Source organism: Lissotriton helveticus, chromosome 8 (assembly GCF_964261635.1).
Source record: "Lissotriton helveticus chromosome 8, aLisHel1.1, whole genome shotgun sequence".
Classification (NCBI taxonomy): Eukaryota; Metazoa; Chordata; class Amphibia; order Caudata; family Salamandridae; genus Lissotriton; species Lissotriton helveticus.
Window position 1 is genome coordinate 67,737,919 of NC_136069.1, and position 16,655 is coordinate 67,754,573.

At 46.4% G+C, this 16,655-nt stretch overlaps 1 protein-coding gene across 1 annotated transcript in view; it reads right to left on the reverse strand.

Annotated features, from left to right (window-relative positions):
* STXBP5L (syntaxin binding protein 5L) overlaps window positions 1-16,655 on the reverse strand; it is a 1,741,945-nt gene that overhangs the window by 761,554 nt on the left and 963,736 nt on the right. The window contains exon 12 of the mRNA XM_078656640.1: window positions 2,574-2,721. Coding sequence (XP_078512766.1) covers window positions 2,574-2,721 — 148 coding nt within the window. The remainder of the gene's footprint in view (window positions 1-2,573; window positions 2,722-16,655) is intronic.

Sequence of the window (16,655 nt, forward strand, 5' to 3'; positions counted from 1 at the left end):
TCGGGAATCATAATGTCACTCTTGATCCGACGTGCCCCCCTCGGCTCCACCGGGGTGCTCAGATCGATCATCCCTTTTCGGCAAGGAATCAAGCCAGTCACTGACACTGTCCGGACGGTCAAAGAAGAAGGTTCGTTCCCCATATTCGATCCGAAGCCGAGCCGGAAACAACATAGCGTACTTGAGGCCCAGGTCTCGCAACCGCTTCTTCACCCCCTGAAGCCCCAATCTCTGTCTCTGGACCTGAGGAGTAAAGTCCGGATAAAAGTTCACGGTGTTATTGTCGAACTTCAAGGGGGCCATGTTCCCGAGATGTTTGGAGAATAGCGTCTCTATCTCGAAAATGAAAAAGCCTGGCAACAACCGGTCTCAGGGGGGGCACCAGGCTTTACCTTCCCGCCGGGGAAACGGTATGCACGCTCGACTGCAAAGAACTTGCTAAGTCCGGCGGGAGCTAGATGATTCAGGACCAGGTCCTCCACGAGGAGGTCGGCAGCAGAGTTATCAGGATTTTCCGGCACACCAATGAGGCGCACGTTATTGCGTCTGGCCCTGTTTTCATGCTCCTCGAGCCGACGGGCCATCAAGTCGCGCGACGATCTCAGGTTGCCGATCTCAGTCTGTACGTCCGTGACATCAGTGATCGGGCTGGAGGTCTTTAAATCCAACTCTTTCACTCTCTCATTAGTCTTGGCCATGTCCGCTCTGATCAACGTGACATCCACCGCCACAGTGTCGATTTTAGATGCAAGAGCCTCATATTGCTGTCCCATCGAGGCCTGCATACTTGCAATGGCAGTCATGACTTCACGAAGAGAGACATCCGTAGGCGCGGTCGGGTCTGCTCTGCCCTGGGGTCGTCAAGAATACAACCGGTACCTCCGGGGGTTCCCATCGGTTGGGTGTATCTATCCATGACGTTGGTCTGGGTATGTCCCCCGCGGACCGGCGTCTTTGTCTTGCGCTTCTCAAGTTCTGGTTTGGTGGCCATATTGGAAGCTGTGCCCCGAAACCTGCGTTAGGTTTCATGTGAGCGTTCCGGTGCAGGGTGGACGTTCCATCGCACAAACGCCTCGTAAAAGTGACGCAGTGAAATCTACAAGATTTCACAGAGTCACTTTTACGTCCATGCTACATCAAAACCCTGCGCCTGCTTGAAGCAGGCGTAAGGAGTGAATCAGCATGTTAGGCATAGGGCGCCTCTGAGCATTGCTGGAGCCACGTCACGCTTGCTACACGATTCCAGCAATGCGCCGTCCTTACGCCACAGGATGTGACATGCATCACCCTATCCTTGCGCCACGGTGCGCCGCATTATAAATGCGATGCAGGGAGGGAATTGCGTGTCGCTTCTTTTCTGGCGCATCCCTGCTGATTTGCAGAGATGCGTCAGAACTCGTAAATCTGCCCCTAGGTAATGGCCCAGGGGAAAGGTGACAGAACGTCTAGGCTCATTCAAAAACATGTCTCTTGCTAAGACCCTGCAAGACCTGGAATGTACCAACACCAGGTAGAAACCAGTAGGCACTAAAGACATGTTTGTCAATCTTATCTATATGGCCACTACATTTGGCATTGTGATCATGATGGGGGATTTCAGCCTGTGGGTTCAATGCCTGTCAGATAAACTCACTGTGAATTTTATAAGTAGGCAAAGTGTAAATAGGAAATTAAAAGCAGAAACTGGGGTGCAGACTGCATGTTGCGAGATTTAATTGAGCAGGCAGGAGAGAATGGAGCAAACAGGTTTTTATCCAGATTCTCCAGTACTATCCAACTACTTTTTATACCTTTTATTAGACTTACTGAAAAAATGCAGCCATCCTGCAATGCATTCGTTTTCAAACTCATTAAAAGGTCAGGCTACAACGCTGCCTGGGGTATTACTTTCTTTTACACAGAAGAATGGTACTTATTTCTACTATGATTTGAAGACAAAAAGCAAAGCTAAGAAATTGAACTATAAAAATAGCATTTGCCTAGGGGAGAAGGGGAAGTAGGATTCTGACGTGTGTGTGTCTGATCACACAAACCCAGGCGCATTTACTCAGTAATTACATTGTGTTCCCAAAGAATGCAATTGTCTGGCTATTGTTGAAATACAGTCTTAAAATAAAACAGGTTGATCACAGTATAATCTAACACAGATGTGTGATTGTATTAAAGAACATTCTTTAGCTGGGAAAAACACTTTCTAGGAGCTATATTAACAAGGAGGGAAACAAGAAGATTTAACTGTACATTTATAAATTAATTAGAAACTGTCTCTCCCGGAGGGCTGTATCGTTCGATCCTATTACTAGACATATATTTTTCATGATTTACTGGTAATGTGTTTCCAATTACAGAGTATCACTGTATACCAGATGGAATACATTTATAAAAATCTTTACAGTGAAAGTATCATTTATTTTAGATACATATATTGTTCACTTTTACACATTGTACAATACACATTTACTGTGGCAACACTGTTTGATTTTCAAACTTCCATTTTCCTCAATGTAAACATGAATCTGTGTCCGTAGATTTACTATTCTAATGTACTTTTGCTGGAACGATGGAAGACGTACCTTGTTGCTGTAGCCTTGCTTTTTGTGCTTGGCGCCCACCGAGTAAAGTGCTGGAATGAGATCTGGAGGGCAGTCGGCAAAGTATTCTGTGCAGGTCACTGGAGATTCGTGGATGTCCATGGAATATGGATTTTCAAAGATCGGGAAGCTGATGAAGGAAGAGAATATTATCGTTTTAAAACCAAAAGAGAATACCATTCCTTGGACAGAATTTTTGAAAAATGTATTTTCATCACAATTGCCTGTAATTAGTGAATAAAACAAAACAATGGATAAAACAGTGTTTCGGCTTTAAAGGGGCATTAACATTTCTTTAAAAAAATGGTGTTCCCTGCTGTTAATGATTTAACTACGATTAAGTTCATCAATAAAAACATATGCCCTTTATCATGTTTTTTAAGTTTTTGTAAGCATGTTTGACTTGTGGTCTTCTTCATTTTTGGAATCCCTGTGCTCCTCCCCCATTCAGGACCTACTAATGGCGGATGCAGAGCAGCTGCGCAGTGGATGTACACAGCAGGCAGGTCGCTTGCGTGATTAAGGTGCGCCCAAGGCAAGTCCATCTGGGCCCTCCATGCCCGGACCGTGCTCAGTGCAAGAAACGCTGGCCTTCCTCCTACCCACTGGTACCCTACCACGCTCCTCCACGCTCTCAGATCCATCCGCCACTGCCACACCGCACACATAACACAGAAGGAGCATGTACATGTGCCTCCTGTGAGTTCTCCTGCACTCTCCCACAACCTACATCCACAAATCCCGCACTAATAGCACCCCACTCGCTCACGCTCACACAGACCACCCACCACCCACTCAACACATCAAACTTGCATGAATCCTACTCAAAACCTGCTCCCTCACCAAACTCGTCATGTAGGTATAGGATCTATTGCTCGATTAAGCACCAGACATGCTCTTCCTCACGGAAGCATGGCTAAATACAACCTCTGCACCAGACATAGCTACAGCCATTCCATCAGTTACAAGAAAGCCAGGCAAGAGTGTCAGAAGAAGCTCTGAGACAGGGTTGAGATCATATTCAAAGATACCATCAGCTAGTCCCCCTATCTGGACACGCCCCCAGCTCCATGGAACACATCACTTTCCAGGTACGCATTAAAGCCAACTTTTCCCAGGGCAGAACTCTCGTATACAAACCACCAGGACCTTGCACCAATTTTGCCAGTGACATCATAGACTTATTCCCACCCCTCATCATCAACACCAGCATCTTTCACCTCCTAAGAGACCTTAACTTTTACTTTAAATAGTGCAACAACCCATACTCAATTGTCCTTCTAGAAGACCTCAAAAACCTCGGCCTCATCCACCATGTTACTGAACTCATCCCACACTGCCAGGCACCTATTGGGCACCATTTCCTACCCAATCAGCAACACTACAGTTGACAAATCAGCAATTCTGACCTGGACAGACCAAACCATCATGTTAGTTTCATCATACCCATCCAGGACCATAGGCCTACCACCACTTGACCCACCTACTGTAGCTGGAAAAGCATCACAGAAGAGGACTGGGCTTCTACTCACTCCCCGCATTGACCGAAGCACATCAGCTACTTGCCAAAAGCCATAATAGCTGTGGCACAGCTGCCGTAGCGACTGACTCCAGAACCCGGGGCACACGGTTCAAACTCCGGTGCCGGCGGCAGATCAGCCCAGCACCATGTGACTCTGGGCAATAGCTCGCTTAATCTTCCCGACGGCCCCCAGCACCTTCGGGTAATTGTTTGTGCTCTACAAATACTGGACATAAAGAACCTCAACAACTGGATCACTGTGTATGCCAGGACGCTGGCTCCCTTCAAGAACAACACAGGGGCAAGAACCCGACCACAAGCCAGCTGCTAAACAGAGGAACTCAGGGTGATGAAATGCCACTGTAAGCAATGGAGATCAAATGCAGAACAAGTGAAGACATTGTGGATAAAGACAACTTCAAAACCACCCAAAGAAGCTAAAACCACCAGGTACAGGACACCAAGAGCCAGCTCTTGCAGACCGCAACAATGTTGGCACAAACAGCAGAAAGGAAAAACTCACCATAATCAAAGATTCCACTGCTCCTCCGCAATTTTGAACAACATCACCCCCTCGCAAGAACTTTGCCACAAGTTCTCGGAATTATTCTGTAACAAAATCACATCCAAATATGGCAACTTCGACCCTCACACGGACCCCTTATCTATTGCAACTTAAAGTTCCTATCATGGCCAAAGAATGACCCCTGACCTTGTGGCCCGCGGTACCATCTACACCACCAGAAAGACCATCAATTTGGGAACCCCATCTGACCCTTGTTCCCACCACGCCTTCACCATAGGACTCCTGCTGATGAGTTAAGCACTAAAGCCAATCCTTAACACTCTGTCGACACATTTCCAGACACCAGGAAACACCCACCGATATGGCCCTGCTCAATAAATTATCTGGTGGCCCAGTCACACTCTCCAACAATAGGACCATCTCCCTTCACCCGTACCCGGCCAAAATCTTATAGAAACTAATCAACCAATGACTTACCGACCACCCCAGCAAACCCAGCTCCTCAATGCCACGAAATTTGGATTCAGAACCAACCACAGTAAGGAAACAGCACTCATCGCTGCCACAGTTGATATTCACATAATCCATGACAGATGAGTCATGACAGTGGGACATCTGTCCTCATTCTCCTGGACCTCTCTGTAGCATTTGACATAGGTTACACCCCATCACCATATGGTGCTTGCATGAGTTTGGCATCCTAGGATCCACTCTTCACCGGATCTGCTCCTTCTTGGATAGAGTGCAAGCTCTCAGCCCAGCATCTTACTCCTTGGAAGCCCGAAACATGATCTGCAGAGTGCCTCAAGGTTCATTGCTCAGCCCCAACTTCTCCAAAGCAGACATAATCCCTCTGACCAATTTCATCCACACACACAACATCAACATATTTTCTTATACCGACGACATACAACTCCAACTCTCCCTCTCAAACAAGACCCCCAACACAAGAAACAAGTTCATGGCCTGCATGACCCATTTTTTTGTTTGAATGTTTTTATTGTTATTTCAACATATAGTAACAATACAGAGCTGTATACGGTACAGGGCGAGACAACAATAATCAATAGGAATCACAGTCAGGAGCAGATATAGTGAGAGATTTGTATGGTGCCACCAACTCGGGGCTCATCCTGTGTCGCTGTGGAGAAAGGGAATGGAGGGCTCAGGGGAATGAAAAACAGTTGTGGTGACATTTAATAGCCTTGCTTTGCATTTCCCACCAGTGTGAGCCGTCCCCACCTATGGCCTCCCCCGGCCACCCTCCAGGATAATGGAAGCCTCTGGAGGCCGAGGAAGCGACTCCTGTGCATGTTTATGTAAGCGTGGTCTGCGCTAGTCGCAGGAGCGTGGCTAGTGGGGTAGTACAGGGAAAGGAATCCAACGAGGGCCATAAAGTGTCCGGTCCGGGCCAGACCCGGGTTGGTCAACGCGCATCAGTGGCGTGTTAGGAGGAGGGATGTAAAGGTATGTCCCACTTGTTTCTAATGCATAGGGAGGTAGGTGAAATCTCGATACGCCGTGTGTTGTGTCCCTCATTGCCACTTGGCCATTCGTGGTGTGGTTGCAGCAATGTCACTGCCGTCCCATGAGCTCCGGTATATGAACTGGTGAACCGGGGAGAGAGGGGGGGGGGGAGGGAGTGGCTGGGTGTGGTCAGCTAGGTCAGCGGCATGTTTCACGTGGTGCCATGGGGATGGCGTAGCAGGAGCGGGTGCCAGGGAGGGCAACCAGTATATCGGTCGGTGGATGTCCTCAGTGTGTAGTGGGGGGGGGGGGCCGCGGGGAGTCCTACAGGAGGCGCAAGGCGTTGGAACGGCATGCAGGGCATCTCCTCAGTGGCCAGGGTGCGGCCAGGCCGTTAGCGGGATGAACGTCATTTCAAGGGGGTGCACGGGGGGCTGGGCGAGAGGCGTCAGGGCCGTCATGTGCGTCGGTTTGATCCTCTATCGTGTCCCCATCCCTCCCGGGGGAGTTGGCGGGTGTGTGATCTCCCAGTGGGTGTCTGTCGCTGTGAAAGGCGCTGAGCATGTCATCCCATAGTGTTGCTATTGGGAACTGTCGCAATCTCGCCGTCTCCTCGTTGTGTAGGACTATGCTTTCCGCCCTTGCCCGTGTGTCTAGAGAGGTGCGCCAATGCTGTATCAGGGGTGGGGTCGCGCGTTTCCAATTTTTAGTGAGGAGTCTCTTGGCCGTAATGAGGCCCAGGTCCCAGAATCGGGAGTGGACTTTGTTGAGGGCGGTCCTCTTATAGAGGCCCAGCAGGCATGTCTCCCATGTATGTGGTAACGGCATAGCCGTGCAACGGTCGAGGATCAGTAGCACTGAATGCCAGTATGGTTGTATCCGCGGGCAGAGCCATAACATATGTAGCAGATCCGCTCCGTTCAGTGCACACCTGGGGCAGCCAGCTGAGGAGCCCGGGAAATATTGGTTGAGTCTGTCTGGTGAGAGGTATGCCCTGTGTAGCACGTAAAATTGTATCACCTTGAAGCGTGCATTACGAGGGATGTTTTTGGGGCTGGCGAGCACCATCATCCACTCCTTGTCTGTCCAGTCCCTTCCTCTGTCGATCGCCCACTTAGCCCGTAGGTGTTGTAGGGTATGTTGCGTGTGGGTCAATAAGGCCTGAGTCAACCAGTGTACCACGTGCGTACCATCCCCCATGACATGGAGGAGTTGTATCAGTTGATGCGTGGGGGGCTCAACCGTGATGTTACCCCATCTTCGGGTGTATGCCGCTACTATGGATGCGTGCTGCAAGAATTGACCCGCTGGGATGCCCGTGTCGTCAGCCAGCGTCTCAAAGGGAATCAGGGCGCCATCGGCATACAAGTCCGCCATGGTTTCAATCCCCGAGCTCGTCCAATGTTCCAGCGCAGCTTCCGTGACTATGGTAGTCACTTTAGGCGTGCCCAGGAGTGGGAGTGCTGGGGCGTAAGGTGTAACGTGTTTGGTGAGCCGCACACTTCTGTGAAAGCATTTCACCGCCACGTCCACATGTAGCTGTGGTCGGTGTTTCGTGCGTGTTAACGGGTGGAAGACCGAGTGTATCTGCAGGAGGGTGAGCGAGTCTTCGTGTGAGGCCGTATCTGCCAGCTTCCTGCCCGAGAGCCAGGCGGTCACCCACTGGAGCTGCACCGCTAGGTAGTATAGTTCCAGATGCGGCACCGCAAGGCCGCCCGCCTCAACTGGTGCGTAGAGCTTATTTAGCGCCACCCTGGGTCGTCCAGCATTCCAGATCAGATCCCTGAGGATAGATTCTAAGTCTTTGAACGTACGGGCTGGGACATATACCGGTGTGTTGGCAAAGTAATAGAGAAGCCTGGGTAACACTATCATCTTAGTCAGTGTGATCCTGGCCAGGACAGTGAGCGGGAGGGTCTTCCAAAAGGAAATTTGCGACCTGATGGATGTGATGGCGCGTGTCAGGTTGCCATCTAAGATGTCCGGGTGTGTTCTGTATACATAGATGCCAAGGTATTTGAACACGGTGTCATGCCATGGCAGTAGTTCCCCGCCAATGTTAAGTCCTGGGTTCGGGACGTCGGGCGCAAAGGAGTATGCTCCCGACTTCGCCCAGTTCACCCTGAGTCCAGACATGGTTTCAAAGGTCTGGAATATGTCCGAAAGTCCCTGTGGTAAGTTTGTGAGGTCTCTGAAGTACAGTAAGAGATCGTCAGCGTACAGCGAGACCACATGTGTGCCGTCCGCTAGTGGTATGCCCCAGTTCGTCCCACTTCCACGCAGGATCTCAGCGAGAGGTTCGATTGCCAGCGCGAAAAGTAGCGGGGACAGCGGGCAACCCTGTCTGGTGCCCCGTCTGACTCTTATAGTGTCCGAAAGTAGCTTGCCCGTGCGGACGCGCACTTCCGGGCTCCTATATAGCAGGCCGACCATTTCGATGTAGTTATCGCCCAGGTCAAACTTGTTCAGTACCTCCCGCAAATATGGCCATTCGACCGAGTCGAATGCCTTTTCGAGATCGAGAATTAGGCATCCCGACCTTGGCCAGTCATGGCCTGCATGACCCATGTTGCTAACTGGATGAAAGCCGTCTGTCTCATGCTCAACACCAACAAGACAGGAGTAGTCATCTTCTGAAAGAATATCTTGCCATGGAACTCAGACTGGTGGCCGACTGGACTCCCATACATAGAAGTCATGCCAGGAACCTTGGAAACATCATCAACAGCATACTGGACATGACCGCACAACTCAATGCTGTCACTGCATCCTGCTCCCACATCCTGGAGATGTTGAGGAATATCTTCAAATGGCTCTCAAGGAGCTCCAGAAAAACTGTCTCTCTTGCCCTAGTCACCCGCAAGTTGGACAATAGGAACACCCTCTAATCTGGGATCACTAAACAACTGACCAGAATGCTACAAATGTGCCTTCTGCAGGGGCCGAGACTGACAGGGAAATATGGATGTCGGTGCCTCTCTCCCACGTTTCTCAGATTTGTGGAGACCTGGGTGAGACTACCAGTTGCCATTCCACCTCCTCACTTGACCCTTGACCGTAGACCTAGACAAAGTGACAGACACAGGAGTGACGTCACAACAGTGGGACAAAACTTTTGTTTCCCTCTGTTGTTGGTTTTCGATTGGGTTATTCACGCTAATATCATGGCTAATATTAGATACGTAGATATCAGCAAATAATTATTAAAAATTTCTGCCACCTGGAGTAATCCTTTTACATCTCTTCAATGAAAGTATTGTGAAGAAGAGTGGTGCTTCTTCTTTAAAACAGTAATTCATAGAATAAGGCTACCAAATGGACAACAACTATAATTAACCCCTTGGGTGCTGCCTCAATTCTGTGCCTGTGCGGCCGTTTTAATGAGTAGGCGGGATCATGACGGCCCCCAGCCGTCATCAGCACACGCCCACCGTGATGCATGACGGACGGGGGCCGTCATCAGCATAGAAGGGGTTAAAATGCTACATGTTTTTCTAAGAGAGGACTTTCTGTAACCATGTTCACACCTATTTTCCGGCACACAGATGAACAGAATACTTTTGTTTGCCTCACAAGGGTGATACAAAATGTATAGTTCATGTTACAATACACGAACATCTGCTACAGTTCCTGATGCAAAATACAGTGAAAATAAATGTATACCACTTTGAATGTGATTCAATGCAATACTTCAAGAACACATCTCCCTCCCACACAGCCACATCAAAGGGCAAGACATTCAAGCCAAACACAATATAAGATGAGCAAAGGGGGGATAGTTCTATAATGTTATGAACCGCAACTCCCTCCTTTACAAGTCCACGCGCTCTTTCCCTTCTTTGATCCTGAAGCCTTTGCCTATAAAGTTTTCTGCAGATTTCTCCCATTTTTCATAATGGTTATACTGTAAGCCTTAGCTTCTTGTCTTTGTCAGATACGAAGATTAATTACATTTCTATCGTTGTCAACTGTATTTGTCTGAAACCTCAGCAACAATCTCCTCTCCCTTTCCTATTTTTCACTCAGGCTCCATGATCTGATTACAACCTTCTTTTCTAATCAATGCCTCATCCCTTTCTTTGCAGCTCCTGCAGATCTCAGATTGCCACTGGTTGTAGCTCTAAATCCATTGTGAAGAGTCTTTGTTATTTCCCAATTATTATATATTTTAAAGTAGTTTCACAATCCCTTTGCCACCATGCTGTGCACCGCTCCGTCTTCCAAAAGGGAGTACTTGCAAACAGTCTGTGCTGGCCTTTGGCCCCAGTGCAACCATGTTTCCACAATAGAGGAAATGTCATTACACACATGCTACAAACAATGCGACTGGCTGGAGATTACAAAGTCAGTCTCTGGAAACAGGGGAGAGTTTTACTCCACAGACTGATACAGCTAGCATTCTTCAAGGGACAGACATATCTACTCTTTACTCGTCCCTGCACTCCGGAGACTGACTTCCTTGACCCCTTGTCTACCAAGGCTTGGCCATGCCATGTTTGTCTAATAATTCCCAACCTTCCTTCCAGGAAGACATTAGGCTGCGTCAGAGTCTCCTCCCAGAGATGTTTCTGGCCTTGACTGGGATAGTACACTGTTGCCGGTATTACAGACTTGTTTTGGCCCTGGCAATTCCTGGTGTCTGTGGGCCTGGAATTATCACGTCTGCAAACTCGTACTCTGATATTCTGTGTAGGAAGGTGGATATCTGACTATGGTTACCCCCAAACTTTTTGCCTGGTGTTTAGCTGGTTTTTGACATAGTTGGCCCGGGATCCTGCTATTCAGGGCCCCAGGCTAATTGCTCTCTCCTTAAAATGGACTCCATGTACCCTAGGTGCATAACGAAATTGGAACTGGTTCACCTTATTGGCCCCTGTAATAGTGTACCCAGGTACCCAGGGCATAGGTGCTTCCAAGGCCTACCAGGGGCTGCAGCATGTATTGTGCCACCCCTGGCCTGGCCTCCATATTTGACACAACTGGCTGATCACTCAGCTGGGGTAAGTTGGTGTAACCACCCCTTACTTAGGTGTAGTATTCCTATACCTAATCCAAAATGGACACATATGTTCCTATCAGCCACTCCTATGGAAGGCCTCATCAATCCTGGAGGCAGAGTGCTTGGAAATATGTGAGATGGTGCTCTGGCATGAGCTGAGCCTGTCTGCAGCTTTCGGAACCATGTCCTTTAGCTGTTCCATGATACTGCCATACCATATACTCTTAAGTGCATTATAATCCTCGCGGTTACTTGCTAACTTTGGTTTGGCTTTATCAAAACATGTCGAGTAAGGTGTCATACGAATTGGAATACTACCCCCTCGCCAGTTCTGGCGACAGGGGTAGCATTCCACCCTTCTAGAGGGACACGACATGTACCTAACCTGAACCCCGGTTAAAGTTAAACAGAGCCTCAGCATCACAAAATGGAGGCTGCCACCACAAACACAAGTCTGACCTCCTGCTGCTGGGAGTCCTTCCAGCGAGGGCAGCTTGGACAAAGGGTTTCCTGCCTTGGGAGGTGCTAGCACCACCCCAGACAGGATTTTGTGTATTGGGTAGGACAGGGTGTACAATATACCAGACTGAATCTCTCACCATTTATATCCGAATGAGAAATATTTATTCCTTCCTATTGGTTTGAAACACCCCACAGAGCATCATACTTGGTGCCCCCAAATAAAATGTTGTCAGTATGCTGAAGTCATACACGGCTCTACTGTTACTAGATTTCCATAAATGCAAACAAGATTCCAACAGTATTGCCCACAAAAGGCCTGGCAGAACTAAAAGGACAGAATTGAAAGTTAGGCACGGACCCTGTTAGTAATTTTACGTGATAAATCCAGAGGAGGTTCCATAAATAGAAAAAAAGTTTAGCTTGGTTATCTTGTTCATATTCAATTTCGGTTTGAGTTTCAGGATAAACAGCGAAGAAATAACCAAAGGTGATGGGAACGCAGAAGAAACTGAGCTTCCATCCAGTGCATCTCCACAGGATCTCCTTAATGGATCAATGAAAATGTTTTCTACTTTATCTCCACGGCTACTATATGGTTGCTCTCTCTCTTGTGTTTCCCTATCCATAACCCCCAGGAAACACCCACTCATGTATCAAATATCGACAAGCTAATTATATATATGTAATTCACGACAGGGGCGTTATAGTTAGGTTCAGATTTTACACACACAAAACCATGGAAAATCAGCAGTTATAGACATCTCAAGTAACTATAACTCATGCCCCAGGGTAACTGTTGGAAGTGGGAGATGACCAAATCCTGGAAAAGAGAAAACTGAAAGAAAAGTCTTTCAAGAACAAGAACATCCGCCCACATTTAAGTACAATATCTGAATGACAACTGACAGTTTGCCCTCATATATATAATAATGTGAGTGTAGACTTCTTAGATGTAGAGGTTTACATATTGGACAATAAGATCATGACTAGGATGCATAGGAAATCCACGGCCGGTAATTCAATATTACACGCCCAAAGCAATCATCCTCTCCATCTTAATAAGAGTATTCCGTATGGGGAATTTTTAAGGATCAAGCGTATCTGCAACAATGAGAGTGATCTGGCAATTTGTCTTGATGGTTCTTTTCAAAGGTTTTTACGTAGAGGTTATGACAAAGATGCCCTGACTAATTCTCTGAGGAAGGTGATGTCCAAACAGAATGATCCCATAATTGATTCTGGGGCTACTATTACTGAGACTGCTGAATTAGTACCCAGTAAAACAGATACTTCTACTATTCGGTTAATCACCACCTTCAATAACCAAGAAAGAAAGATCAGACAAATACTTAAGTCCAATTGGCCCATTTTAAAAACAGACATAACATTAGCTCCTCTTCTTGAAGACATGCCTTGTATTACTTTTCGTAGGGCGCCCTCTATGAGGGATGCCCTGGTAAAAACCAGTCCTGAGGTTAGTACTAAACCTAATTGGTTTTCTAATAAAACAGGGTTCCGCAAATGCAGTACTTGCAGGGCTTGTAAATTTGGAATGAACACGAATGAATACTCTGAAGGACTTACCAATTCTGTTACTAAGATTCACAGTCTTTATACCTGCAAAACTGATTATGCAGTTTATGTTTTAAAGTGCACTTGTGAGCTGCTTTATGTTGGCAGCACGAAATTGCAGGTTTTTAATCGCATCTTACAGCATCTTCGTGCCATAGTCAACTCTGACCCCAATTACCCAGTGGCACGACATTTTAAATTAGTTCATAACAACAACTTGAATGATTTAAAATATTTTGTAATTGAAGCTGTACCCTTGTCTAAGAGAGGTGGCGACAGGGAAAAGAGACTGAGACAGATGGAAAGCCATTACATAGTCTTCCTTAATACCAAGATTCCGAATGGGCTGAATATGGGAGATCTTCACAATTTTTTGTAAACATTTTAGCCTGTTTCATGTTGTTGCACAGTATCTTAATGGTTTTACCTTTATTTATGGTCTTACTTATTTTTATATTGCGCTGAGGATGATTCATTGCTAAATGTGTTAAGCTTCCCTATGGATTTCTTTGTTGAGCAGCATATGTGTGTATATATATAAATGTATGATTTTGTTTATATATATGTATATACCATATTGATGAAACTGTCCTTATTATTGTTGATGTATTTTGAATTTTTTTAATTTCTTGTATTTATTGGTCTCCTTTCTAACACTTTTTCTATTGATGTATATCTGCTCATGTTTTCATGATAGATCAGCCGGTTTCTGCACTTTATTGCACTTTTTTTCACTTTATTAATTCTGTGTGACTGTTGGTAATTTGTAAGGTTTGAAATTATCATGCTCTGGCTAATTTTATGGGCTGAATTCCTTGCACTATTTCGTTGCACTTTTTTTATTATTCATGTGGTTGGTAATTAATTTTTCTTGGCTATGTCCGTTTGACCTCATGTTACTAAATTTAGCTTTAACTGGTATTTTGAATTGGCTATGACTCAGGGCACTCACCCTTTACTTTTTCTGTTCATTAAGTCTCATCATTTGGTGTTATGGAGCCTGTTTAGGAATTATTATGGTTTGAAAACCTTATTCCTTCACTGTGACAATTTTCTCTGTTAACCATGATGTTTTGAACAGATGCTTATTGGTTTTTCTTATATTTATGAAAAACTTTTTTAGCCAATGTGATTACAATGTAAATAGTATTTTTACTATGTTATTGCTTTTGTGGGAGGGATCTAATTAAGGGCCTGCCAGTATTTAACCACATGCTTTTCTGGAACTGTCATGTGATCAAGTCCAGGTTACCTGGACGAAGCGCGTCATGCTGCCGTTCCTATCTATGGATTAAAGCACTTTATTTTCTACTGAAGTCCTCGTTGTGGTCTGTACCTGTTGTCCGTGTTGGTGCCTTGTCGGGTTGCTGACATTACAGGATTGTGAATATATATATATATATATATATATATATATATATATATATATATATATATATATATATATACCGTCCCAACATTGTCCGGGTATGAATTGCTGCCGGCCAGTAGCATATTGTTTTGTAGGATTTCGTTTTGATAGCATTTCTTATCTGTGACAGGCCTGTGAAACGCACCGATTCACAGTGCACTGCTGATGCACTTAAGAGTGAGCGTTCAGTAGTGTGTGAACTCGAGTTTCCCTACTTTATTTTTCCTTGCAATATTATATAGCGCGAACTCGACAACATGGCATGAGCACAATTTACATTACAGAAGAACACACTCATTTGTGGTAGGCACGGGGAGACAAAGCGATTTGCCTGGAATCACAGGATGTTGAGCTGATGCCTAGATTCGAACGTAGCTCCCCAGCTCTAAAGTTCGCAATTCTAGAACTTGTGGCGGGAGGTGTGTCTAAAAGTGTATGTCGGTGCTGGCCATCAATGAGAGAGACCTGTGTATTTTTCAAATGGGTGGTGAAAAAATATGAGTATGTTGCTGGAGATGTGGGCCGCCGTGCCACCAATGTACTTACCGGGGGAGGGTAAACACCCATTATTCCGCAACTTTCTTTCCGCATACCATCACTCCGCATACTTTCATTACGAAAGTACCATGACTCCGCAATGCCATTATAACGCATGGCATTATATTTTATATGCTTTTAACACGCATACATTGAAAACGAAATTCGTTGTAAATGCATGAATGGTAAAAGCATGTTTTTTTTTAATGTTTGGATAAGGTAAGTATGGGTATAGGTGTATATGTTTTGGGGTACTGAGGTGTATGTTTTGGGGTGTTTGGGTATTTTAAGGGTTCAGATATAGTTTTGGGTTATGGGGTACAGGGGTACTTTTAGGGTTTAGAGATAGGTATGGGTTTTGGGGTATAGGGGTATTTTTAGGGTTCAGGGCTAGGTTTGGGTTTTGGGATATAGGGGTATTTTTAGGGTTCAGGGGTAGGTTTGGGTTTTGGGTTACATGGGTATTTTAAGGGTTCAGGGCTAGGTTTGGGTGTTGGGGTACAGGGGTATTTTTAGGGTTCAGGGCTAGGTTTGGGTTTTGTTTTGGGGTACAGGGGTATTTTAGGGTTCAGGGGTAGGTTTGGGTTTTGGGGTACAGGGTTATTTTTAGGGTTATGGGGTAGGTTTGGGTTTTGGGGTACAGGGGTATTTTAAGGGTTCAGGGCTAGGTTTGGGTTTTGGGGTACAGGGGTATTTTAGGGTTCAGGGGTAGGTTTGGGGTACAGGGGTATGTTTAGGGTTCAGGGCTAGGTTCGGGTTTTGGGTAACAGGGGTATTTTGAGGGTTCAGGGGTAGGTTTGGGTTTTGAGGTACAGGGGTATTTCTAGGGTTCAGGGCTAGGTTTGGGTTTTGGGGTACAGGGGTATTTTTAGGGTTTAGGGATAGGTTTGGGGGTACAGGGTATATTTATAGGGTTAAGATGGGTTAGTGTTTAAGGGTGTTGGGGTATTTTAAGGAGTAAGGGTGGGTTATGATTATGGGGTGCAGGGGTATTTAAAGGGAGCAGGGTCGACACCCGGAGCTGGAATGTACAGAACCTGGGAAGAAAAAACAAGGAAATATTGGGCACAACTCCCGCTTTTTTTTCCGTAATCCCGCGCCTTGCACACGCCCACGCCCCCAGCACACGCCCACAGCACACGATATGAGACATGGCATGAAGGGCGGAACGTACCACACGCCCCCAGCGTTTGTCACGCCCCAGCACACGCCCACAGCACAACGCAGACACGCCCACAAGGGACTACTTTGCTGGCACGGTTCTTCTACCTTTTAAATGTATATGGTGGGTGTCTGCATAGCCTATGTCCTTCTGCTGTAACTGCCCTTTCCAACGCTGTATTGGGTGTTGTGATTGGTGCTGTGGTTCCTGAGATTACCCGCCTCAAAAGTTTGGGCTCTCTCTTTATTATATTAGTATAGATATATACACTCCCCACTTATTTTATTTATTTATTTATTTATTTCGCATACTTTTAGAGCGCAGACCTGTCACCCAGAGGGCATCCTGGCGCTTTGATCAGAGAACCCACCGCACAAGACCAGAGCAGACGCGCAGCCATTACTTA